The sequence below is a fragment of the Chiloscyllium plagiosum genome, unplaced genomic scaffold (assembly GCF_037043375.1).
Source record: "Chiloscyllium plagiosum isolate Xiang-an unplaced genomic scaffold, Cpla_swu_hap1 HiC_scaffold_6, whole genome shotgun sequence".
Classification (NCBI taxonomy): domain Eukaryota; kingdom Metazoa; phylum Chordata; class Chondrichthyes; order Orectolobiformes; family Hemiscylliidae; genus Chiloscyllium; species Chiloscyllium plagiosum.
Window position 1 is genome coordinate 31,794,384 of NW_028270144.1, and position 27,514 is coordinate 31,821,897.

The 27,514-nt window shown below is 42.2% G+C and overlaps 1 protein-coding gene across 2 annotated transcripts in view; it reads left to right on the plus strand.

Moving 5' to 3' along the window:
* The window catches only part of slain1a (SLAIN family member 1a), a 123,199-nt gene that overhangs the window by 83,022 nt on the left and 12,663 nt on the right, over positions 1 to 27,514 (plus strand). For both annotated transcript variants that reach the window (XM_043692680.2, XM_087987972.1), the window contains one exon: positions 16,565 to 16,696. In XM_043692680.2, the coding sequence (XP_043548615.2) occupies positions 16,565 to 16,696 (132 nt within the window). The remainder of the gene's footprint in view (positions 1 to 16,564; positions 16,697 to 27,514) is intronic.

Here is a 27,514-nt window from a genome sequence, read left to right on the forward strand (position 1 = left end):
ATTCAAGGACCTACCAACAATTCAGGTACAGCCTGCATCAAATGCTGATCAAAACCTCCCTATTGTTGCCTGAAGCATGTGTCTTTTAAACTTAAATACAAAAAAAAGAGAGGAATCACTACTGAAACTTTATCATGATTTACATTCAGTTCATGTTCAATTATTAGTCATGCAAATCAAGAAACCGCTGCATCAGTTTCAATCCACTTGTAATTATAAGTTGCAGTGTCTTTATGATGTCTTGACATCTTTAGTATCATTGTTGAGGTGAAACAGCCACCTCTAGCATAAATATTGGAATTATTTTTGTCAGTTAGCACTCCTAACATGAGGCTTCATGCTCTGAGAACGCACACTGAGAATCCAGCTGACTTTTGCACTGAAATTCTGAATGGTCCAGATCTCCAGAAAGTCCGAAACCGGATATATGACCAGAGATGCATTTTGGAAACCCTTGGACATCTTGATGCTCTGAATCCTTGCAAATGTCCTGGCAATTATGAACTTCTGAGGGATAATTCCTCCATTCTCAGCCTCCTCACAGGAAGCCTACAACTCTCAGCTAAAGCTGAAGACTTCAGACAGTTATGATCTGTTTACCTGCTATGGAATTTTAGACAGAAATTTCTAGTCTAACTCCTAATAATAGAATTGCCCTACCTCTGGACTCCTCCTAGTGATTCCCCTCCACTGAACCTGACCTGATTCAACCCCTTATGCTTCCTCACCACAGATGCCCTCCCCTAACCACCTAAACTAACATGATGAGGTTCGCCAGCCTACTGCTCCCCATCCCTCTAAACACCTCCCAACTCTTCAATACCATCTCCAACCTAACTTGACTATCCCCTGATCTGATAACCTCTGATAATTTGATCTGATAGCCCACCTTACCCTGCTGCCAACCTACCAAATTGTTACTTATTGTGTGGGCATGCCAACTCTCTACACTTTTGGTCATGATGACAGTTGCTGCCAACACTTCTTTTTAAGTGCAGGAAACTAGGAGGCCTGTTTTGTCTAGTGTGGCAGAGGAAAAACACTTCCTGGTCTAATTTGAGAAATCTCTTGCAGTTAACATGCAATAAACTGCATCATGTTAAACGACTAGTTACAGGTTACATTGATATGATGGACATTGAGGCAGATCAGGTATTAGATTTTAGTCATTGAGTCATAGAGGTATACAACACAGAAATGGACCCTTCGGTCCAACTCGTCCATGCTAACCACAGATCCTAAATTAATCTAGCCCCATTTGCCAGCATTTGGCCCATATGCCTCTAAACCTTTCCTATTTATTGACTCATCCAGATGTCTTTTAAATCCTGTTGCTGTGGTAGCCTCCACCACTTCATGCACCACTCTGCTTGAAAAAGGTGCCCCTTCCATCCCTTTTAAATTTTTCTCCTCTCACCTTAAACCTATGCCTTCTGGTTTTGGACTCTCCCACACAGGGTAAAAAACCTTTTCTATTTATCTTATCCATGCCCCACATGATTTTATAAACCTCTATAAAGTTATCCCTCAGCCTCAACATTTCAGGGAAAACAGTGCCAGCCTATTTTGCCTCACCATATAACACAAACCTTCCAAACCCTGGTAACATCCTTGTAAATCTTCTCTGAGCCCTTTCAAGTTTCACAACAACTTGTCTAAAACAGGGAGACCAGAATTGCATGCCATATTCCAAAAGTGGCCTCACTAATGTCCTGTACAGCCGCAACATAACCTCCCAACTCCTAAACTCAATGCACTGACCAATAAAGGCAAGCACACTGAACGCTGCCTTCACTGCCCTATCTACCTGTGACTCCACTTTTAAGGAACTATGCACCTGCACTCCAAGGTCTCTTTGTTCAGCAGCACTCTCCAGAACCTTACCATTTAAGTGTATAAATCCTCCCTGATTTGCCTTTCCAAAATGCAGCATCCCACATTTATCTAAATTAAACTCCATCTGCTACTCTTCAGCCCATTGGCCTATCTGATCAAAATCCCATCGTACTCTTAGGTAACCTTCTTTGCTGTCCACGGCACTCCAAATTTGATGGCATCTGCAAACTTACTAACTATACATCCTATGTTCACATCCAAATCATTTAAATAAATGATGAAAAACAGCCTTTGAAATCTCTAATTTTGTTCTGCTCAAGTTTGTAACATCTTCATTGTGGCGTGCAAAACGATTGCTGCTGGAATCGCGCTATTACGAACAGAGGTAAGCATTCTCGAAAATACCATGCCCTAATTCTCCATGACATTATAGCCAAATTGCGTTGCCAAAACACGCTTTATACAAGAACTACCTGTACAGAGTCTCCTTCTCCAGGGACATGCCAACTCCCATGTTGCAGTCCTTATCTTACCAAGTTAGAGATGTTTTAATTTTTCACGTGAGTATTATTCCTCATTGAGGAATGCCATAAGAATTTCCTAATTAGGGTCCTTAAATTCCTCACCTTTCCTGCTACTAACTCAGTTGTAAGACTTAAAGCTGAGTAGGAAAATTTCAGATCAGTAGATAGGCTGGCAGGTGGTATGAATGCCAAGTTAGGAGAGGGTAAGATGCCAAGTGGACAAGTTGCCAAATGTTTAGGGGGTGGGTAAAAGGTATCAGGGCAGTAGTGTGCTGTGTAAGTATGATTCCAGGTTGCAAGATAGCAAGGTGGACTGGTAGATGACGTTGTTGTGGGTGGGGAGTAATTGGATTTGTGTGTCAGGTGTAAAGATCTCTTGGCAGGAAAAAGGTTTTGGCACTAGGGGGTGGTGGGATGGTGGCAAAGAAGTGTTGGTTCCCAGAAAGTGAAGCGGGGGCCATGCTCAAAATGAGGGAATGTGGATGGGTGGGTGAATGGAGGTCAGATTTGGAATGGGTTGGAGTTTGCAGATGGGGCACCATCAGTTTCTTGAAATAGAGAAGGAGTGTCAGGTCAGTTCTGATCTGGTGTGTATTAGTTGCAAGGCAGGGTGTAGTTGGGAGTGAGAGAGATAAATGTCAGATAATTACTCAGGAGTTAGACAATATACTTAATAGTCCAAATTTTCCAAAGTAACTGTTCACTTCATTTAATCAGAATGCTACCAGTTCTGATTTAAATGGAGATTTTCTGAGGCTGCCAGACATAGATGAAGAAAATTTAATTTCCTCAGCAATTCCGACGGAGTCTGCTGCAATGGAGATTCCATGTGCGTTCTCACACCTATGCCAGAATAACTGCTGTCGAGCCATGGGATAATTCAGTTAATATATCACAAATAAAAACCTCACTTATGTCTCACCAGAAATTGTTTACACTGTCCTTGATGAGAACATTGTAAGGTTCTCACTGCTTTGGGAAGGAAGTTCCTCAAATGGTACTCGCCTTGTGCTGAAGTGATTCTCTGCATACCTGTGTGGTAATGATCAAGCACAAAATTTACACTTTGGCAATATCTGCAAAAGACAGCTTTCTACTGTTTCCAGACATTTAACTTTATGCTCCTAAATTCATTTCCTGAGAGATATTTTGGTGAAGCTATGCATTCTTAAGAATCTGAGGAAAAATGCATTATTAGATTAGATTAGATTAGATTACATTGCAGTGTGGAAACAGGCCCTTCGGCCCAACAAGTCCACACCGACCCGCCGAAGCGAACCCACCCATACCCCTATATTTACCCCTTACCTAACACTATGGGCAATTTAGTATGGCCAATTTAGCTGACCCTGCACATCTTTGTGACTGTGGGAGGAAACCGGAGCACCCGGAGGAAACCCACGCAGACACGGGGAGAACGTGCAAACTCCACACAGTCAGTCGCCTGAGGCGGGAATTGAACCCGGGTCTCTGGCGCTGCGAGGCAACAGTGCTAACCACTGTGCCACTGTGCCGCCCACTTATTGTTGTCTTACAGATTTCTACAAACAGAAGAACTAGCATTTTCTGTCGTAGAAGTAAATTATTTGCATGGCATTGGAGCAGAAAATCCTCTGAATACAAATGGAAGAGGGTGCAAGTTTTTCTTTGTAATCAATAACTGGAAGTGGAATTATAGAAATAGGAAGCTTTGAAATGTTTGTGCATGTATTAATTGAAAAGAGACAGATCCATTCTTTTTTTTTAAGCTTACCCCTAAATGGTGGTTGGTAGTTCTATTTAAAAAAAAAAATGATTTCAGCATTTGGCTTTGCTGATTCCATGATGCTTGGAAATTTGTAGACATATATTTTGTACCTCATCTTGCTGTTTCTGTCAATCTCTAAAGCACTGATTGTCTTGGAATATTGATATGCCTTTGAAATTTGTCAAATTATCTCTGTAACTGAAACTTTATCTATATTCAATAGTCCCTTTTTCATTGATTTGACAAGTACTTTCAATATCCTTCTTAAATTTCTTAGTAGAATTGCAATAATAGCAAGCCATCATTCATGGTCTTCCTCTTTTATAAAATTTTGTTTCTGTTTGTAACTACATTCATCATAACAATATAAACTGACTCCAAGATATAATTTGCATTGAAATATTAATACATGAAGAAAAGTTGTAAATATCAAATATCTTTCTAGGTTAAATAAAACCTTAAGGGGCTAAAATTTGTGCTAAATTATGCAACAACAATTTTATGTTGAACTGACAGTAATAAATTTACAATCTGGCTGCATCTTAGACTGTCACAAAAACACAATTAAAAGCCTTGAGGGACAGGAATAAATGTAATCATGTCAAAATTCTATCTGATATTTTCACATCATTTTCCCAATTATGCTGGAGATTATTAAAAGGATAAATAGCTGCCATCGGTGTCTTGTGGATCTCTTGCTTCCAATTATCAATTTCCAGTGGACAAAGTGAAATCTCTTTAAAACTAGCAGTAATTTGATATATTTTTCATAAGGCAAGCTGTTTTCTGCCCAGATAAGCTGCAGAAAATTACACAAGATTGCTAGAATTGCACAATTCTCATTGCACAATACAAGCTGAATGGAAAATTAAATAGAGCAGCTATTATATACTAATTTTCCTTTCATCTTTAGTGTTTTCAACAAAGAAAATCAGTCAGCCAATGAGATCAGCCATGATCCTAATGAATGGCAGAGCAGGCTTGAGGAGCTGAATGACCAACTCCTGTTCCAATTTCCCATGGTCTTATAAACACTGTATAAAACTTAGAATTCACAGTGATGTCTAATGCAGTATTAGTTCAAACAAGCTTTAATATTATGGATTAGATGCTTATCTTAGCATTTTAAAAGTTAATATCCACTGATTCCTAATAAACTTTATTAACCTTTTTTACCATCTAATGAATACTGGTTTTCCTCATATGTAATAAAGTATAGCCTTTGTATGTATAAGCATTCTTGGCTCAAATCTGTTGTGTTGCAGTGATCAGCCTTTCAGAGTTTTACTGGTAGAACATTCCAGTCTTGGGAGGAGTTTGGAAGAATGGCGGATGGGTGAACTAAATTGGATGGGAGGCCGTAGTTTTGAATTACAACAAGGAAATCTTTGCACCACTATTAAGTGCTCTTTCCCAATTATGATCCACCCAATCAAGAATTGTGTGCCTTCACAAACCTGATGGTATTAAGAGGCATGCAGCGGATGAGCTTGACTTCTTGGTGTAAGTACTTGATTCAATGATGGAATTGCAGTGTAGGATATCCAGGAAAGAAAGCAGCACAAGGTAACAGACTGGCTCTTCTTTCAGGGTAGAATGGAGAGAAAGTAACACTGGAAGGGAAGATCAGTTGGGAAAGGAAGGACAATGGCCAGGGAAAGTTGGGGCTCTGTCATTTTCAAAGGAAGAAGGGTGGATAAAGTCACATGTTTCTGTCCTGTCTGGGGTCATTTGGCTGCATCTGGGAGGAAGAGTTTAGTGCAGGGTCATTCCTTTAAACAGGCTGAATGATAGTATTGAGCAGCAGGTTACAGGGGCAGTTGGATATGTTCGAGGGTACATATAGGGTCATGGCAGGATTGTACCGTATCAAAAAGGAAGGTCAAGAAATGCAACAATGCAAGTCATCTTAAGAATTGGAAGGGATCGGAGTCAAAAGGGGCATCGGGATGTTGATATTTGGGGATTTGGGAAGGAAAGCAGCAAAGTCAACGTAAACATGGAATCCATGGAAAGGGCAGGCAAAGCAACTGTTCAAGGATAATAAGGGTGACATGAATCACAGGTTGGTGTGAGTAAAGGATAATTGGGAGACATTGATGGGTGAAGGGGGAGAATTGAAAATATTGACACTCATAGAAATGAAGTGAATTATATTCTCACAAGAAGGCCTGGTATTTGCCAACGCAGTGGCAACATCCAGAGTGGGAGGAGGCTTTCTTCAGGTGGGCAAGGTTAATGTGAGAATATTTAGTTGACTCAAAGGGCAGTTTATAAATCACCATCCAAGGAGCAGGAAATGTCGATACTTCTGCTCCTCGGATGCTATCTGACCGGCTGTACTTTTCCAGCACCACACTCTTCAATTCTGATTCTGCAGTCCTCACTTTGTCCTAATGTATTAATCACAAATGCAGTGGCTGACGAACCATGCTCAGCTGAGTTTCTCTCCATGAACCAGCATCACTCTAGACCTTGTGACATTCTAATGAGATCCTATAATATCATGGACACTGACGTCATTGAGGGCAGATTGGAATGGATATGATATGGATGCAGACATTGAGGAAGGACAGCTGGTGGAGGATCTCTTGACTTCCCCAACTACATGCTTGAATCAGTAAATTGAGGTTTGTGGTGTTAATGGAGGGAGGGTATATGTCTAACATGCAAAGGCAAGGATACAAAGCTTGTGTTGAAATTTCAGTGAAGGGAAGCTGACTGTTATGTTGAGGAAGGTGAACAGATGTGCTTTTAAGTATCCCACTCGATGTGCAAACTGTCCATTCACTTGAATGTTTTGCTACAAGGACCTGTCCTGTGGGGCCACACATGATAGACCTCACCGTGATGGACATGTTGGGTTAGAAGGAGGTCATGGGAGGAAAATTACCAGCAGGGGCATTATGCAGTGGATCTGAAAATCAACTTAAAAGTCTATGATGAACGTGGCTATCAATGCTGTGAATAGCCATATTTCCTGAAGCAAACATTAAGATGGCACAGCACCATCCTGCCCTAATTTTGACCATTGTTTAATGGAGGAGGAGCCAGTGTAGATGGATAGAGGAACGGCATCAGCAGATCAGCCTGCCCAGGGCAAACTCCAGGTAGTCCAGGAGTTATACAGGTAGAGCATGAGTGGAAACTGAAATTACAGATATTGCAGTAACATCAACTGACTGAGAGGCATTACAAGAGCTTCAGGCTATCCTGGGAAGTGCCCTGTGTCCTTCAGCTGGCTGGAAAGCTGTGGCTCAGTGGTAAGCACTGCTTCTTCACAGCACTGAGGACCTGAGTTTGCTTCCAGCCCTGGGTAACTGTGCAAACTCCAAACAGGCATTCTCCCTGTGTCTGCTTGGGTTTTCTCCGACTCCACCGGTTTCCTCCCATACCCAAAAATGTGCAGGTTAGGTGGATCAGCTATGTTACATTGTCTTGTGGTGTCCAGGGATATGCAGACTAAGTGGATTGGCCATGGTAAAAGCGGGGTTATGGGGATAGGATGGAGAGGTCTGGGTAGGATGCTTTTCGGAGGTGCATTGAAGACTCAAAAGGCCAAATGGCTTCCTTCCGCACTGTAGCAATTCCGTGACTATGAGGACGAGGGGACAATCCTGTGCTGGTTCTCTTGCAGGCAATAGTGGCCTCTTCACAACTGACTAGTTTGAGGGCTCAATTTTCTTTTTCACTCATGGGATGTGGGCATCACTGGTTGGGCAGCATTTATTGCTCTTCAACTGAGTGGCTTGTTAGGCCATTTCAGAGGGCAGTTGAGCATCAACCACATTGCTGTGGAGCTAGAGGCACATGTAGGCCAGACCATGTGAGGATGGTAGATTTCCTTCCGTGAAGGACCTTAGTGAACCAGATGGGTTTTTCTAACAATCGATGTCTTTAATGTGACTACAATGTCATTACTGGATTCTTAATTCCAGATTATCATGAGTACAAATTATATTTGCCATACTGGGATTTGAACTCAGGCCCCCAGAATATTAATTGAGTTTCTAGATTAATAGTCTAGCAACAATGCCATTTGGCCATTGCCACTCCCCCCTCTGTGGGATCTCTCAGAGCTACTCACAAGTATGTATGGAAGGTCACTGATAGATCTGAAGATCTCTGAAAGTTGAGAGGTGGAATGAGCAGCAGTTCCGGCAATGGGCCTTTTTGCTGCAGCTGGTTTCCTACAGTTATAAGGTATTACAGACCAAACCCACATTGTCATTAGAGTGTCTTGGAGCTTCCAGCTGTGTTTATAAATAGGAAAAGGTTCTATTTGCTTAATGTGCAGCTAACGTGTTACCACTGAAGCCAAATCCTCCAGATTTGCACACAATATCCAGGGAGTTCTCATTCAGGGAGAGAATGCTCCGTTTCTTTTAGTTCCTGTGAGAGTCCTTTCTCTTCATCGACGCAGTCACACTTCAGAGTGCCCTTCACTCTGAAATCAATGATGAAGTGAATTCTGCCACTTCTCCACCAGTCTGGGCCCCACTCCCTCTTGACCTGGGATCCTTGATCTTCAGACTGACCGAGAGAAGGTTTGAGTTGCATTGCAATTGGTGCATGAGTACTTCAGGAACATTCATGGCCATGCCAGCACTTGAACCTTTCTCAATTATATTTCCCTCCTATAGGAAAGATTATGTTAAACCTGAAAAGGTCCAGAAAAGGTTTCCAAATATGTTGCCATGATTGGAGGGTTTTGAGCAACAGGAAGAAGCTGAATGGGCTGGGACTTTTTCCTTGGAGTGTCAGAGGCTGAGGAATGACCTTTGAAGAGGTTTATAAAATCATGAGGGTGAATAGCCAAGGTCTTCTTCCCCAGGGTAGGGGAATCTAAAACCAGAGGGTATAGGTTTAAGTGAGAAGGGAGAGATTTAAAAGGAACATCACTGCCAACTTTTTCACCCAGAGGGTGATACTTATATGGAATGAATTGCCAGAGGAGGTGAAAGCTGGTACAATTACAAAATTTAAAAGGCATCTGGATGGCTACATGAATAGGAAGGGTTTAGAGGGACATGGATCAAATGCTAGCAAGTGTGACTAGATTAATTTAGGATATCTGGTTGGCATGGACAAGTTGGATCAAACATCTCTGACTGTTCTGTGGTCTTTGTCTAAAGAGGTCATGAGTGAAGTTCCAATCATCCAATGGGGTCGTGCCAACATCCCTCACTGTTGCCATGTGATTGGTGTAAAGTGCACTAGTCAAGATGGCAGAACGCCTGATCGATACTTATCAAATACACAACACCTGAGTTAGTTGTAACTGGTTCCTCTTGAGCCGCCTTAATCTCTATGGCCTTGGTTTCCACTTTCCTCTGCAGCCAATAACTGCTGGCAGCTGTTTAGTTTATTTAGTCCAATTTTCTGTTAGGAAGAAAGTGAGGACTGCAGATGTTGGAGATCGGAGTCGAAAAGAGTGGTGCTGGAAAAGCATAGGAGGTCAGGCAGCATCCAAGGAGCAGGAGAATCGACATTTTGGGCATAAGCTCTACATTCCTTATGCTCAAAATGTCAACTCTCCTGCTCCTCAGATGCTGCCTGACCTGCTGTTCTTTTCCTGCACCAATTTTCTGTCAGGCCTGATTTCTCCGACTGTGGGTCAGTTTGGAATATGCACATTTGGATCTGTGGTCGCTTGACCATATGGGATCATTTTTTGACTAACTTTCTAATCCCAATGTCTATTGAATTCATATTTCACCATCTGCCACAAAGGGATACAAACCCTATTCTGAGAGCTTTAGCCTGACATTGTAGATATTTGCCCAGTGACATTACAACCACATGACAACCTGCACAGGTAATGGTGTGATTGTGTGAGAATTTTCACTTCCAGGCGTGTCTCCAAACTATTTAAATTGTTTGCAGCATGATATATGTTGGAGATATATAAGCTTGGACCAGGGTCCTGCTGGGAAAGGTTAGTCATTAATTTAAATCTTTAAAAGCTTACCTCGAACGTTTGAGCCCTCCATTTCTGTTTTCAGCAGCAGGAAGAGCGACTTACTAGGGGCATGCATTGGGTGCAGGTCACTGGCAAAGAGTCTGTCCCTGTTGCACAAAGGGAACAGGGGGATGGAGGAGAGTGTTAGTATTGGGGACTCAATAGTTAGAGGGTCAGATAGAAGATTTGTTGGGAACAAAAGAGACTCACGGTTGCGTGTTGCCTCCCAGATGCTAGGGTCCATGATGTCCCCGATTGTGTCTTTGGGGTCCTGAAGGGAGAGGGTGACCAGCCCCAAGTCGTGGTCCACGTAGGTACCAACGACATAAATAGAAAGCGGGATAGGGATGTAAGGCAGGATTTCAGGGAGCTAGGGTGGAAGCCGAGAGCAAGAACAAACAGAGTTGTAATCTCTGGTTTCTTATCCGTACCACGTGATAGCAAGGCGAAGAACAGGGAGATATATCAGCTGAACACATGGGGGTAGGGATGGTGCAGGAGGGAGAGTTTCGGGTACATAGATAATTGGGGCTCATTCTGGGGAAAGTGGGACCTCTTCAAACAGGATGGTCTCCACTTGAACCAGAGGGGTACTAATATCCTGGGTGGGAAATTTGCTTGTGTTATTCGGGTGGGTTTATACTAGGTCAGTAGGGGGATGGACACCTGTGGTAAAGTTCTAGTACACAGGAGGATGAGAGTAGGAAGGACATTGATAGGATTTCACGGTCACAGGAGTGTGCTGGCAGACAGAAAGCTGGTTTGAAGTGTGTCTACTTTAACGTCAGGAGTATCTGGAATAAGGTAGGTGAGCTTGCAGCATGGATAGGTACCTGGGACTTCAATGTTGTGGCCATTTTGGAGACATGGCTAGAGCAGGGTCAGGAATGGATGCTGCCGGTTCCAGGATTTAGATCTTTCATTAAGATCAGGGAAGGCGGTAAAAGAGGGGGAGATGTGGCCTTGTTAGTCAAGGATAATATAACAGTGGCTGAAGAGCTTTTGATGAGGACTCGTATATTGAGGTGGTATGGGCTGAGGTTAGAAACAGGAGAGGAGAGGTCACACTGCTGGGAGTTTTTTATAGGCCTCCGCAAAGTTCCAAGGATGTGGAGAAGAGGATTGGCAAAACGATTCTGGGCAGAAGTTAAAGGAACATGGTCATTATGGGGGACTTTAACTGCCCCAATATTGACTGGAAATGTTATAACTCTAGTAAGTCAGCTGGGTCAGTTTTTGTCCAATGTGTGCAGGAGGGTTTCCTGACAAAGTATATCGAAGGATCGACAAGAGGGGAGGCCACACTGGATCTGGACCAGGCCAGGTGTTTGATTTTAATGGTGGGTGAACGCTTTGGAGAGAATGACCATGTTTAGTTTAGCGATGGAAAGGGACAGATATATGCCACAAGGCAAGAGTTATAGTGGGGGAAGGGCAATTATAATGCGATTAGGCAAGACTTAGGATGCATAGAATGGGGTAGCAAAATGCAGGGGATGGGGACACTCAAAATGTGGAGCTGGTTTAAGGAACAGATATTGTGTATCACTGATAGGTATATCAGTGTCAGGCAGGGAGGAAGTGATAAAGTAAGGGAACCGTGGTTTACGAAAGAAAGAAGAGGGAGACTTACATGACATTAAGATGAGGTGGTTCAGATGAGTCGATGGAGAGTTACAGATTAGCTGGAAGGAATTATAGAGAGAGTTAAGAAGAGCAAGGAGGGGATATAAGCAGTCTTTAGCAGGTAGAATAAAGGACAACTCTAAAGCTTTCTATAGGTATATAAGGAATAAAAGGATGACTAGGGTAGAAATAGGGCCAGTCAAAGACAGAAGTGGGAAGTTGAGTGTGGACGCTATGGTGATAGAAGTGCTAAACAAATATTTCTCATCCATTTTCACTCGGGAAAAGGAGAATATTGTAGAGGAGAAGACTGAAATATGGGGTATTAGACTTGAAAGGATTGAGGTTTAGTTAGGAGGAGGTGTTATCAATTCTAGAAGGTGTGAAAGTAGATGGGCCAGATGTTATTTAACCGTGGATTCTCGAGGAAGCTAGGGAGGACATGGCAGAGCCTTTGGCCTTGAGTTGTCATTTTTACAGGTTTAGTACCAGAGGACTGGAGGATTGCAAATGTTGTGCTCTTGTTCAAGAAGGGTAGCAGAGATGACCCAGGTAATTATCAACCAGTGAGCCTTACATCTGTTGTAGGAAATGTTTTGAAAAGGATTATAAGAGAGAGGATTTGTAATCATCTAGCAAGCAACAATTTCATTGCAGATAGTCAACATGGTTTCATCAAGGGCAGGTCATGTCTTACAAACCTCATTGAGCTTTTCGAGAAGGTGACCAAGCATGTTGGGGTAGGGCAGTTGACGTGGACTTCAGTAAAGCCTTTGATAAGTTTTCACATGGTAGGCTGTTTTTTGCAATAGGGGGAGGAAGAGAGCTTCTTCAAGGAAGGCATCCTTGTAAGAGGATTCGCAGTCGGTTAAAATCTTCTGGAAGAAAGTGAGGACTGCAGATGCTGGAGATCAGAGTTGAAAATGTGTTGCTGGAAAAGCACAGCAGGTCAGGCAGCATCCAGGGAACAGGAGAATCGACGTTTCGGGCATGAGCCCTTCTGGAATGAGGAAAGTGTGCCACCTCTCTCACTGCACACCCCAGGCCATCTCCTCTGCCCAGAAGCACCCTCACCTTAACCAACGCCCCTCCCCCAAGTCCCTCCTCCCTACCTTTTATCTTAGCCTGCTTGGCACACTTTCCTCATTCCTGAAGAAGATCTCATGCCCGAAACTTTGATTCTCCTGCTCCTTGGATACTGCCTGACCTGCTGCGCTTTTCCCGCAACACATTTTCAGATATTTTTTCCAATAGCATGGGATTGAGGGTGATTTAGCAGTTTGGATTAGAATCTGATTTTGGTAAGAAGGCAGCCAGTGGTAGTTGATGGAAAATATTCAGCCTTGTGTCCGGTTACTAGTGGTGTGCCACAAGGATCTGTTTTCAAACCACTGCTGTTTATGACTTTTATAAATAATTTGGATGCAGCCATCGGTGGATGGGTTAGCAAGTTTGCAGATGACAATAAAGTCAGTGGAATGGTGGACAATATGGAAGAATGCTGCAGGTTGCAGGGGGACGTGGATAAACTGTAGAATTGGGCTGAGAGGTGGCAAATGGAATTCCAATGCAGATGAACATGAGGTGATTCACTTTGGGAAGAATAACACGAAGGCAGGATACTGAGTCAATGGAAAGATTCTTGGTAGTGTGGATGTGCAGAGGGATCTTGGTGTCCATGTACATAGATCCCTGAAAGTTGCCACCAAGGTGGATAGTGCTGTTAAGAAGGTGTGTTAGGTTTTATTGGTAGAAGGATTGCGTTCCAGAGCCGTGATGTCATGCTGCAACTGTACAAAAAGCTAGTAAAGCCGCACTTGGATGATTGTGTACAGTTCTGGTTGCCCCATTACAAGAAGGATGTGGAAGCATTGGAAAAAGTGCAAAGGAGATTTACCAGGATGATGCCTGGTCTGGAGGGAAGGGCTTATGAGGAAAGACTGAGAGACTTGGGTCTGTTCTCATTGGAGAGAAGAAGGCTAAGTGGGGATTTGATAGAGACATACAAGATGATCAGAGGATTAGATAGGGTGGACAGTGAAAGTCTTTTTCCTAGGCTTGTACAAGGGAGTATGGCTGCAAATTGAGGGGTGATAGATTTAAGACAGATGTCAGAGGCAGGTTCTTTATGCAGAGAGTAGTAAGGGCGTGGAATGCTCTGCCTCCAATGAAGTTAAGATGCAGCCACATTAGGGGCATTTAGCAGTCCTTGGATAAGCATATAGATGATGATGGGATAGCGTAGGGGGACGGGCTTAGATTAGTTTACTGGTCGGCGCAACATTGAGGGCCAAAGGGCCTTTTCTGCGGTATTTTTCTATGTTCTATTTGCATTGATGTCTTGTTTTGTCCTCCGCTCTGTTGGCCAAGAGTATAATGTAACATATTTATGATTTATGAATGAAATAATGCAAAGTACTAAAACATTTTTTGCATATTATTCAAATTGAAATATGCCAAATAATGGAGGAATTATTTTCTGGTACTTCTTAAAAATTCATGCAACTATTCTTGACATGTTCTATTTCAAATTGCAACTTCCTTTTGGTTAAGAAAAATGGCAGGATGGTGTCCTTTGCCTCTGACCTTGGAGGTTAAATCCTTAGATGTGTGTTTCAGATCTGGGATCGCAAACCATGCACCCGTCACTGTAATGAGTATGCCATTGTATCTTATTTTGTTGGAGGATGCATCTTGATTGTAGAGTTGGATTCTTGGAGGTTGTGGTTCCAGCCATAGCCCCTCCGCCTCCAGCGATTCTGAAAGGGAAGTCGGCTTTGCAAGCCCTGCCCTGTAGTCATTGTGCAGTGTCAGTGACCCCTGCCTCTCACTTGAGAGGAACTTCTAACTTCCGCCAAGCAATCTGGTTGGCCTGCTTCATAGAGGACACTGCTTTAAGGTCAGGAAGAGTATTTCTGTTGGGTAGACATTGTGGTGGGGTTCCCCCAAAATGTCCAGGACACCCCTAAATGAAGTACCCCCTTCCTTCCCACTTTTATTGTATGAGGCCTTTTAAAATTTCCATCGGTCTACTTGCTCCCACCTGCCCACATCAGCCATAAATTGGCATGGACAACGCATTATTCATTTTAAAGGCATGTTAACAAACCCAATTAACCTTTACATGATTAAATACAGCAGATGGGCAGTGATTTCAGCACCTAATCGCCTTGCTTCTTTGGGGGTCAGCTCAGGATGGATTCGAAGGTGGTGGGCTGGCCACCTGATGTATTTTACAAAGGCGCGCACACACCACACACCCACCCACGCAGATGGGGGAGGTTGGTAGTGACACACAATTCAGCTCATAGTCCCCGATAAGATATGTGGATAGTGTCATAGTGTCATAGAGTCATAGAGATGTACAGCATGGAAACAGACCGTTAGGACCAACTCATCCATGCCAACCAGACATCCCAACCCAATCTAGACCCACCTGCCAGCACCTGGCCCATATCCCGCCAAACCCTTCCTATTCATAACACCCATCCAGATGCCTTGTAAATGTTGCAATTGTACTAGCCTCCACTACTTCCTCTGGCAGCTCATTCCATGCACATACCACCCTCTGCGTGAAAAGGTTGCCCCTTAGGTCTCTTTTATATCTTTCCCCTCTCACCCTAAACCTATGCCCTCTAGTTCTGGACTCCCCCACCCCAGGGAAGAGACTTTGTCTATTTACCCTATCCATGTCCCTCATGATTTTATAAACCTCCTATAAGATCAACCCTCAGCCTCCGACACTCCAGGGAAAACAGCCCCGGCCTATTCAACCTCTCCCTATAGCTCAAATCCTCTTACCCTGGCAATATCCTTATAAATCTTTTCTGAACCCTTTCAAGTATCACAACATCTTTCCCGATAGGAAGTAGACCAGCGTTGCACACGTTATTCCAAAGATGACCTAACCAATCTTCTGTACAGCCACAACATGACCTCCCAAACCGTGTACTCAATACTCTGACCGATAAAGGAATGCATACCAACTGCCGCCTTCACTATCCTATCTACCTGCGACTCCACTTTCAAGGAGCTATGAACCTGCACTCAGCAACACTCCCTAGGACCTTACCATTAAGTGTTGTAAGTCCTGCTAAGATTTGCTTTCCCAAAAAGCTGCATCTCACATATATCCAAGTTAAACTCAATCTGCCACTCCTCAGCCCATTGGCCCATCTGATCAAGATCCCACTGTAATCTGAGGTAACCTTCTTCATTGTCTACTACACCTCCAATTTTGGTGTCATCTGTAAACTTACTAACTGTACCTGTTATGCTCACATCCAAATCATTTATACAAATGACGAAAAGTAGTGGACCCAGCACCACTGGTCACAGGCCTCCAGTCTGAAAAACAACCCTCCACCACCACCCTGTCTTCTACCTTTGAGCCAGTTCTGTATCCAAATGGTGAGTTTTCCCTGTATTCCATGAGATCTAACCTTGCTAACCAGTCTCCCATGGGAAACCTTGTCGAACGCTCCTGTAGGGGAAACTTGCTTCTTTCTTACAGTTATTGATGGAACTTCAAAAAGCGCTTAAAACAATTGTGTTTTTTTCTGCTACAACTAAAACCGATTATAACAAAAACAAACAACAGTTCCTACAACATTAGTTGAAAGAAAACATGGGCTTTACAAGAACTGTTCTGACTAAAGGTCAGCACTTTAAATGCTGGTCGATTGATTAGCTACTGGCTTGCTGTGCTCTTTGAAGCCTTTTTGAAATAGGTTAGATTTCCAATATTTGCACTTTGTTCATGTAAATGTTTAAAATATAAGTAGCATTAATCCTTATTTTAACTCTGAATGCATTTCCCTTTGTTGCAAAAATATGTGGTTGAATTTGAAATGACTTTTTCTGTTGCAGAAAAACTCAGACGCAGTATGCCAAACCTGGCTCGTTCATTCAGTGCTACCAGTTCACCAGACTCTTTTAAGAATAGCAGAAGTTTTGATTCAAACCTACAGAATGGAATTTCACGACTCCAGTCACCGGCATGTGAGTATAAGCTGTGCACATGACAAAACTTTATCACGTGAGGTTAGTTTAGCTTTCAACAGATTACGTTGGTCATTCCATTGCGTGATGTACTAATGCTGTTCCAAATGATCTGAACGAATCAAACTCCCCTTTATGTTGAATTGTTTTATAATTCCAGTTTTTAAAATATTCATCTTTTTTAGCTGTGTGTCATTCTTGGATGAAAAGGATGAGTAAATGAGCTATTGTCTGGCTTCTATCAGATGCTGCTCACTAATAGTTTCTTGGGAGCACTCAGGACAAATGAGATTTGGAGAGGAGGTTTCTGTTATTTACGAAAAAGCTCATAGAATGAATTGTGGTGTGAAACTTTTAAATTTCCACTCCCCTTATAATCTGCATAGCTTGTTTATGTGAATTTTGGAATTTTTTAAGGCAATCCTAATCTCTCCTTTAAACCTGAGCCAAATTTAGTAATGTATTAAATAAGGAGAACTTTGCCTTTATTACCTTAGCTGGCATTATAATTTCCTCATTAAATGGAGAAATTGTGTGAATTGTGACCTGATCTTGCAAATATCACATTTGCAAATTTTTCTCTGAAATTTAAAAGAGCATATGAAATCTGAATAAAAACATAAGACCATAAGACATAGGATTGGAAGTAAGGCCATTCGGCCCATCAAGTCCACTCCGCCATTCAATCATGGCTGATGCGCATTTCAGCTCCACTTACTAGCGTTCTCCCCGTAGCCCTTAATTCCTCTAGACAACAAGAATCCATCAATCTCGGCCTTGAAGACATTTAGCGTCCCGGCTTCCACTGCACTCCGTGGCAATGAATTCCACAGGCCCACCACTCTCTGGCTGAAGAAATGTCTCCGCATTTCTGTTCTGAAATGACCCCCTCTAATTCTAAGGCTGTGTCCACGGGTCCTAGTCTCCTCGTCTAACGGAAACAATTTCCTAGCATCCACCTTTTCCAAGCCATGTATTATTTTGTACGTCTCTATTAAGTCTCCCCTTAATCTTCTAAACTCCAACGAATACAATCCCAGTATTCTCAGCCGTCCCTCATATGTTAGACCTGTCATTCCAGGGATCATCCGTGTGAATCTCCGCTGGACACGTTCCAGTGCCAGTATGTCCTTCCTGAGGTGTGGGGACCAAAACTGGACACAGTACTCCAAATGGGGCCTAACCAGAGCTTTATAAAGTCTTAGTAGTACATCTCTGCTATTATATTCCAACCCTCTTGAGATAAGAGACAACATTGCATTCGCTTTCTTAATCACGGACTCAACCTGCATGTTTACCTTTAGAGAATCCTCGACTAGCACTCCCAGATCCCTTTGTGCTTTGGCTTTATTAATTTTCTCACCATTTAGAAAGTAGTCTATGCTTTTATTCTTTTTGCCAAAGTGCAAGACCTCGCACTTGCTCACGTTAAATTCCATCAGCCATTTCCTGGACCACTCTCCCAACCTGTCTAGATCCTTCTGTAGCCTCCCCACTTCCTCAGTACTACCTACCTGTCCACCTAACTTCGTATCATTGGCAAACTTCGCTAGAATGCCCCCGGTACCCTCATCCAAATCATTAATATATAATGCGAACAGCTGTGGCCCCAGCACCGAACCCTGCGGGACACCGCTCGTCACTGGCTGCCATTCTGAAAAAGAACCTTTTATCCCAACTCTCTGCCTTCTGTTAGACAGCCAATCCTCAATCCATCCCAGCAGCTCACCTCGAACACCATGGGCCCTCACCTTGCTCAGCAGCCTCCCGTGAGGCACCTAATCAAAGGCCTTTTGGAAGTCTAGATAGACCACATCCACTGGGTTTCCTTGGTCTAACCTACTTGTTACCTCTTCAAAAAATTCCAACAGATTTGTCAGGCATGACCTCCCTTTACTAAATCCATGTTGACTTGTTCTAATCAGACTCTGCTCTTCCAAGAATTTAGAAACCTCATCCTTAATGATGGATTCTAGAATTTTACCAACAACCGAGGTTAAGCTGATTGGCCTATAATTTTCCATCTTTTGCCTTGATCCTTTCTTGAACAAGGGGGTTACAACAGCCATCTTCCAATCATCCGGGACCTTTCCTGATTCCAGTGACTCTTGAAAGATCTCAACCAATGCCTCTGCTATTTCCTCAGCCACCTCTCTCAGAACTCTAGGGTGTATCCCATCTGGGCCAGGAGATTTATCAATTTTAAGACTTTTTAACTTTTCTAGCACTATCTCTTTCGTAATGGCAACCATACTTAACTCAGCCCCGTGACACCCTTTAATTTTTGGGATATTACTCATGTCTTCCACTGTGATAACTGACGCAAAGTACTTGTTAAGTTCTCCTGCTATTTCCTTATCTCCCATCACTAGGCTTCCTGCATCAGTTTGAAGTGGCCCAATGTCTACTTTTGCCTGTCGTTTCTTTCTTATGTACTGAAAGAAACTTTTACTATTATTTCTAATATTACTGGCTAGCCTACCTTCATATTTGATCCTCTCATTTCTTATTACACTCTTTGTTATCCTCTGTTTGCTTTTGTATCCTTCCCAATCTTCTGATTTCCCACTGTTCTTAGCCACTTTATAGGATCTCTCTTTTTCTTTAATACATTTCCTGACTTCCTTTGTCAGCCAAGGTTGTCTAATCCCTCCCCGGTTAATCTTTCTTTTCTTGGGAATGAACCTCTGTACAGTGTCCTCAATTATACCTACAAACTCCTGCCATTTTTGCTCTACTGTCTTCCCGGTTAGCCTCTGCTTCCAGTCTATTTTAGTCAGTTCCTCTCTCATGCCCTCATAATTACCTTTATTCAACTGTAACACCATTACATCTGATTACATCTGGTAAGTTTGAAGTCATAGAGAAAAATGAAAAGGAGAAAGTATTTATATTTTAAAAAAACTGAATTTTGGCAGATGATAATTATCACTGCTTTTAGAATGATTGTCATCTTTTCTTAAATGCCACTATTTTGCTTCAAACTTATTTCTACACTTCACAATTTAGACTCTTCTGTTTTTTTTAAGCTTGTGCAACAAATACAAGGAACTTCTGATTTTTGACTTGAAACATATTCTCTTTTCATAGTTTAGAACTGATTTTCTTTTAATATAACTTGATTGTCAGGTTTGGCCATTGCTGTCTTTAATGTGTGGAGGGTACAAAAGGAAGGAAGTTATGATAATCCAACACAGACTGCAGCATTGGGCACTACATATAATGGGAAGGATGAGAAAGCATTAAAACAGATCATAGGAAAAGGAGGAGGACTATTCAGTCCCTGGAACCTATTCCATCATTCAATGATATCAGTTCAAAAAAGATCCAATAGAATAGCTGCTGGAATGTGGACAAATTGGAGAAACAGGGGCTATGAAGAAATAGTTTAGAGGAGATTTGGTAGGGGTGTTCAAAACCATGAAGAATCCAGTCAGAATATATGGATGAAACTGTTCCCATAAGTGGAAGGATCAACAATCAAAGATCACTAAGTTAAGGCCTTTGGTGATGTGAGGAAAAGCTGCTTTATCAAGCAGGCAGTTAGGATCGGTAATGTTTTTTGAGAATCAGGTGGAGGCAGCCTCCAGAGAAAGCATTGCTGTGTATGGTGCTCTTATTATTGAGGATAAGCGAGTCTCACTTGTGAATATTTTGCTTTAAGTTTACATTTGGGGTGGGGTTTATTTGTTTTGCTGAAGTTTTTTTTTGCTTATGGAGGTCTAGCATATCTTTGATGTATGATCACTACAGACCACTGTGTTGTATGAAGCATTCTGCATTATTGATCAACACGGTAGATTTGCTACTAAAGTCAACTTGAAGGGTAGGGGTTTATCAGGCTCACTTGGTCTATTGTGGAAGAGGGAGCCCACTTCATTGTCTAACAAGAAGAGTCTTTTGAACATGTATGTTTTCATCTGAGCAACAAAGTACAAGTTACGTTTTAGAGGCTGAGGAAAACTATTACTCATCTTACTCCTTCAATATCCTAGCTGTTCTCCTACCAGTTCCATGTAACATTACTATAAGGGGTAATGCTTAAGGAACTCCTTAGTATTAGCTCCTTCAGACCCTTACACCTTTATACAACATCTCCTCCCAAAATTGTTTCCCTCATTATCCATATATATATATATTTGGGTATATAATTACACTTCCCATTGTCACATCTTCCCAAATGTCTCTGATTTCACAAATTCAGGTGGTCTGGAGGTTTCACTATTCTTGCCACATACATTCTCAACAGCCTTGTTAGATTTGTCAACTCTGGGTTCAAGACATTTAGCCTTGATTCTGTTCCAAAGAGAGTGAGTCCCTTTAGACTAGAAGACATTTATTAAGACCATAAGAAATAGGTGCAACATGGATCGTTCAGACTGGCAAGTCTGCTGTGCCATCCAGTAGTATCCTGGCTGATGCAATCATCCACAATCCCACGTTTCTACCTTTTCCCTAAAACCCCTGATTTCTTTACTGGTCAAAAAATCTGTCTCTGTTTTGAACATATTTAATGATTAACCTCAACATCCATCTGCGGTAAAGGGTTCCACAGATTCAATACCCTATGAAAGAAGAAATTCCTCTTCATCTGTATCTAAAATGGGCGAGCCCTTATTCTGAAATCATGCCCTCTGATTCTCCACTCTCCAAAGAGGGGAAATAACTTTTCCACATGTACCTTGTCAAGTCCCCAAGATAATCTAATATGTTTTAATAAGGTTTCGCCACTCTTTCTTCTAAACTCTAACGAGTACAGGCCCAATCTATTCAACCTCTCTTCATACCGCGTGTCAACCTAGTGAACATTCTCTCAACCACTGCCAATGCCAATTTGCCTCCCTTTAGATAAGGGACCTGGAGTCACTTCCCTCATCAAAGTTATTAACATATATAATAAATAACAGTGGTCCCATCACTGATCCCTGTGGTATTCCACTAGTTACAGATTCTATCCTGAAAATGCCCTCCCTAGCCCAACTCTGTCTTCTATCCAGTCTAATGTTCTACCTCCAATACCATGGACTCTTTTTTCTTATTAAATCGCTTAAGATATGGTACCTTATCAAATGCATCCTGAAAAATCTAAATATATTATATCCACCACTTCCACTTTATCTATCCAACTTGTTATCTCCTCAAAAAAATTCCAGAAAATTTGTCTGGCCATGATTTCCCCTTCATGAAGTGTCACTGACTATGCTTGATGATATTTCTAATGCTTTGCTGTTGTATCCTTTATAGTAAACTCTTAATATTTTCCTGATAACAAACATTAAGCTAACTGGTCCATTGTTCTTACTTTTTTTGTCTCCTTCCCTTTGCAAATATAGCTGTTAAATTTTCCAGATGCTAAGAATTTTTGGAAGATTATGACTAGTGTATTCACTATCTCTCAAGCCATTTCCTTAAATATCCTTGGATGCCTCCCTTGTTATCGAGTGGACTTATCGGTTTTTAGCCCCATTAGCTTCCTTTGCACTTTTTCTCCAATGGTAGTCATTGTAATTCTTTCCTCTGCTCCTTTTGCCCCTTGATCATTGAGTAATTTTGGTGTGTTAGTAGTGTCTTTTACTGTGGAGGCTGATGCAAAGTATTCAACTCCTCTGCCATTCCCTGGCTTCCTTTTATTATTTCACCAGTTTCATTCCCTAAAGAGCTAAGTTTACTTTGGCTTCCTTGGGTCCGCTATTTGAGGAATATTTCTTGGTATGTTCTCTCTCACAGTTACGAAGAATTCTTCCTATGAAGAATAGGAAACAAAAGTCTTTGTTTGAACTTGCATATTCTGAATCACCTCAGCATCTGAAATTGGGTTTCAATCTGTAATAGCTATTTGTTCTGATTTTTCTTTTCTGATTTTTCGCTGCTGGCCACAGAAACGTCTGTCTGTACCTCGGACTAGAGAGTCCTCTAACACAATTTATTTCTTGGAACCTAATGTACCCCTCATTGCATTAGAGCCAGTCTCAATACCAGAAACTTGGCTGTTCGTGCTACATTCCCCTGAGAATCCATCACCCCCTACATTTTCCAAAACAGCATACTTGTTTGAAATGGGTTATAGCCACAGGAGGCTCCTGCACTAGCTGCCCACCTCTCTTACCTTTCCTGGAGTTAACCCATCTATGTGACTGTATCTGAGACTCCACCCCCCCCCCCCCCCCCCCCGCTTCCTATAAACTGCCATCCATCACATACTGATACTGTTGCAAATTCCTCATTGCTTCTAACTGTCTCTCCAATCGATCCATTTGATCTGATAAGATTCGCGACCAACAGCATTTATTGCAGATATAATCTTCAGTAACTCTTTAACTCTCTTTAAACTCCCACATCTGACAAGAAGCACATATCACTCTACTAAAGGCCATTTTTGCTCCTTCACAATCTACAGACCCAGAAAATAATACTGTCTTATTCCTCTACAAAACACTGCCCCAGGTTAAATTCACAATGCTTTATTGCAATCTGAGTTACTTCCATTGAAGATGTATCAATGAACTCAAATGGAATATACTTAGACTTAAAATATGTTGCTTTATCACTTTAATTTTGACTATGTGACCTTGGTTTGAATTCCTTCTGTAATATCTCCTACTTCGTGTTCTGATGAATGAACCCAGTTCCTCAAACTTCGTGTTTGGGCATTTACATTATAGAAGACACTTGATGTTTTTAATAGCTTCTAGGCACATTGTTTACTTATGGACCAGCTCGTCATAGTCCCATCTAGATGCTCCATCTGGTTATTGTCACTGAAAGGGACAGGAGCTTACTTTGGGAGTGGAAGCATTATTAATTTGAGTTACTGAGACTATTTTTGAAAGAATGAATCTTGCTATCACATGGTGTGTTTGAGTTGAATGACATAGATGCATTGAAGGGGAAGCTAGATGGCTTCATGAACTACAATAGAAAGATATGCTGATTAGGGTGTGAGAAAGAGGAGTTGAAGGAACCTTACGTGGATCATTCTACAAAACTAGTATTCTGGGCTGTGGTTTGAGTTTTTCAGCTGTATACAAGTCCAATCCCTATTGCAGGGTGACTGCACTTCGTTTTGGTACAGATATTTTCTGAAGCCTCGAAATTAAAACCATTGTGTAGCTTTTTGTCCTCGTTGTATGACAACAGCATACCTCTGCTGTGAGACCTGTCGTTCTTGCTGAAGATCATTTTAGCTATGAAGGAATTCCCATCATTATTGGGAAAGGAGCAAGAATAAAATGACAATGCAGCACAGTTTGCAAAGCCAGCTGCAGTTTTCTTTTTGTGTCATGCAGCTTGAGTTGAGTTAAATGACCTTTCTGGAATGGATGTGGATTTATACATTTATTTTTCTTTCTGTAATGTTAAGCTGTGCACCCAATTGCTTGGAAGTAATGGCTAGCATTTTATCCAATAGAGATCTCTTCAAATGAGAAGGTTAAGTGATGATTGGTTAAGTTAATCATTGTTTCCAAGGTGAAAGATTTTGATGGAGGAAAATGTGTCCAGAGTTTAGATTAAAATTAGTTGGAAAATTATTGAGGTTGGATGAGGCAACATGTTATTCAGTTACACTTGTCAGATTCTGGAATGCACTCACTTTAAAAAGGTGATAGAAGCTGATTTCCTGGATAATTTTAAAAGGAAGTTAGACAAACCTTCAAATTTGAGAAGCTTACAGGATTATGAACAAAATGCTGCAATGCGGAACTAATTACAACTGCTCGTTCAAAGAAACAGCATTTAACAGTGGAATGGTATCCTGCTTCTGTGGTGTAAATTTCAATGTATGTATGACTAAATGAAGATTGAGTTATGCAGTTAAGCAAACATCTATGCAGGAAAAAATATCATGGTGTAGGGCTGGCATGTTGGCATGAATAGATGCTTGGCTGCTAATAGGAAACAAAGCATAGGCATTAAGGATTGGCAAGATGTAATGAGTGGTATGCCATTGGTATGAATTCTGGGACCTCAATAGTTTGCAATTTTTATAAATATCTTTGATGAAGGGAGGGATAGTATGCTTGCCAGTTTTGTTACCAACACAAAGAATAGGTAGGAAAGTATATTGTGAAGAGCTCTTAAGGGAGACTACAAAAATATTCAGTTAGGTTAAGTGAGCGAACAAAGTTCTAGCAAATGGAGTATTCAGTAGTAGGAAAAATATGAAATTGTCCATTTTGGCAGGAAGAATTAAAAAATAATTACACTATTGAAATAGAGACTGAAGAGCACTGATTGCAGACAAATCTTTGTATCTTAATGCATTAATTATAAAAAGTGAGCAGATACAGCAATTAATTAGGAAAGCTGATAAAATGTTATCATTTACAATGAGGGGAAATTGAATGTAAAGGTGGAGAGGTTATGTTTCAATTATATAGGCCACAGGTGAAACCATGTCGGGAGCAATATGTACAGAATGGGTTCCTTATCCAAAGAAGAATGTAATGGTGTTGGAAAGAGTTTCAAGCGGGTTTACCAGACATAAGACAACCCACCCAATCTATAAATTATGAGAGAGATTTGGACTGGCTAATCTCAAATCTTTTGGTGTTTCGAGGTGTTTAACGGTGATGGTTGAAATATATAAAATCCTGAGGCGTCTTGGTAGTTGTGCGGAGGATATTTTCTCTTATGGAATAATAAAAACTAGGGGCCACGATTAAAAGTCAGGGGGCACCTGTATTAAACAGACATTTGGCTCTTTATTTCCACTCTGAGGATTGACAGTCTTTGGAACTCGCTCTGAAAAGATGGTGGAAACCGAGTCCTTGAATATTTTTAAAGTAGAAGTTCTTCTTTAACAAAGGGTTAAAAGGTTATCAGGCTGGCTAGCAATGTGGATTTGAGATCACAATCAGATCAGCCATAAACGGTGGAGTTGGGTGGAGTGGCCTAACTTCTGCTCTTTGTTTGTAAGGGTGGAACTGTTATGTGAGTCTTTCAGCCACAGATCAGAACTTAAGATGACTGATGCACAAGTATTTTAACATTATCAGAACAATAGACCGACAAGAGAAGAGGAAGGTGCAATGATCTGCAGCCTACTTGAAGTTGAGGTAGATAGCCCCCACCATCACACCCACTTCAGTTACCGGCTCCGCCCCCACTCCCAGCTCCACACCCACACTAGATCCCAGCTTCCAGCCCTGCCGAGCTTTCACCATCCCTCCAGACATCCCCCTCACTGAGGACAAACGATCAGTCCTCAGCAAAGGACCCGCCTTCATCCCCCTCCTTCGATGCATCAATGAATTTAATACACGCCGTGACATCAAACACTTCTTCCACCACCTCCGCCTCTGAGCTTACTTTCACAATCCGGACTCCCGTCCACCTTCCGAGAACCCTTCGTCCACCTCCAACGCCCCCCCTACAACCCACCCTCCCATCCTGGCACCTTCCCCTGCCACTGCAGGAATTGCAAAACCTGCGCCCACACCTCCTCCCTCACCTCCATCCAAGGCCCTAAAGGAGCCTTCCACATCCATCAAAGTTTTACCTGCACATCCACCAATATCATTTATTGTATCTGTTGCTCCCAATGCAGTCTCCTCTACATTGGGGAGACTGGACGTCTCCTAGCAGAGCGCTTTAGGGAACATCTCCGGGACACCCAGCCCAACATTTCAACTCCCCCTCCCACTCTGCCGAGGACATGGAGGTCCTGGGCCTCCTTCACCGCCGCTCCCTCACCACCAGACGCCTGGAGGAAGAACGCCCCATCTTCCGCCTCGGAACACTTCAACCCCAGGGCATCAATGTGGACTTCAATAGTTTCCTCATTTCCCCTTCCCCCACCTCACCCTAGTTCCAAACTTCCAGCTCAGCACTGTCCCCATGACTTGTCCAACCTGCCTATCTTCTTTTCCACCTATCCACTCCACCATCCTCCCTGACCTATCACCTTCATCCCCTCCCCCACTCACATATTGTACTCTATGCTACTTTCTCCCCACCCCCACCCTCCTCTAGCTTATCTCTCCACCCTTCAGGCTCTCTGCTTTTATTCCTGATGAAGGGCTTTTGCCCGAAACATCGATTTTACTGCTCCTCCGATGCTGCCTGAACTGCTGTGCTCTTCTAGCACCACTACTCCAGAGACTGAAATTAACAGTACACTCAAACATGGGAAAAATGAATTCAAGTGACACAAGGGAGGGGTTAGATGGTGGAAAAACTGGAGAAGCAGGTAAAATTCCCAGTCATGGCATATGTTAGATTGGAAACATGACAGCAGAGTGAAGGATGGGATGCAGGCGCAAGGCATTAAGAAACTTGAAATTTAAAGGCAGATGCTGAAGGCTACAACTCATATCATACCCTAGAAGGTTCTGGCACTTGTACAAAGTAGGGTAGGTTGTATATGTTCAGCCCAGGGTTGCAGCGGATGGTGGCAGTGGAAAACAAATTCCAGCCACAGGATCCTTGCAGGACTGCATGTGATTAGGAGTGTTCTGTAGCAGGATACGAGACTCCATACTGAAAAGGTCTTCCTGAAACAGCCTTCAGGCAGTTAGAGCTCAGTCCCGGGAGTCATTAGGTGCAACCTGAAGTTGCAGTCAGGGATTAGAAGAAGCCCTGAGAGCTGTCTGATGCAGTCACAATTTGTAGGAAGGTCTGAGAGCCATTGATGGTTCAGTGCAGCAGTGATTGAGAATGAAGGAAGTGCACAAGCAGTATTTGCTTCATGTAGCTGAGAAACATGAGAGCTTGAAAAAGTGTCAGTTCAGTAAAATCTAGCTGATTTCCTTGGCTTTTGGCATTGTGCTTGAGTAAGTGCTGGGGTGCAGCCTTAGAATTCCAAGAAGCACAGCCTCA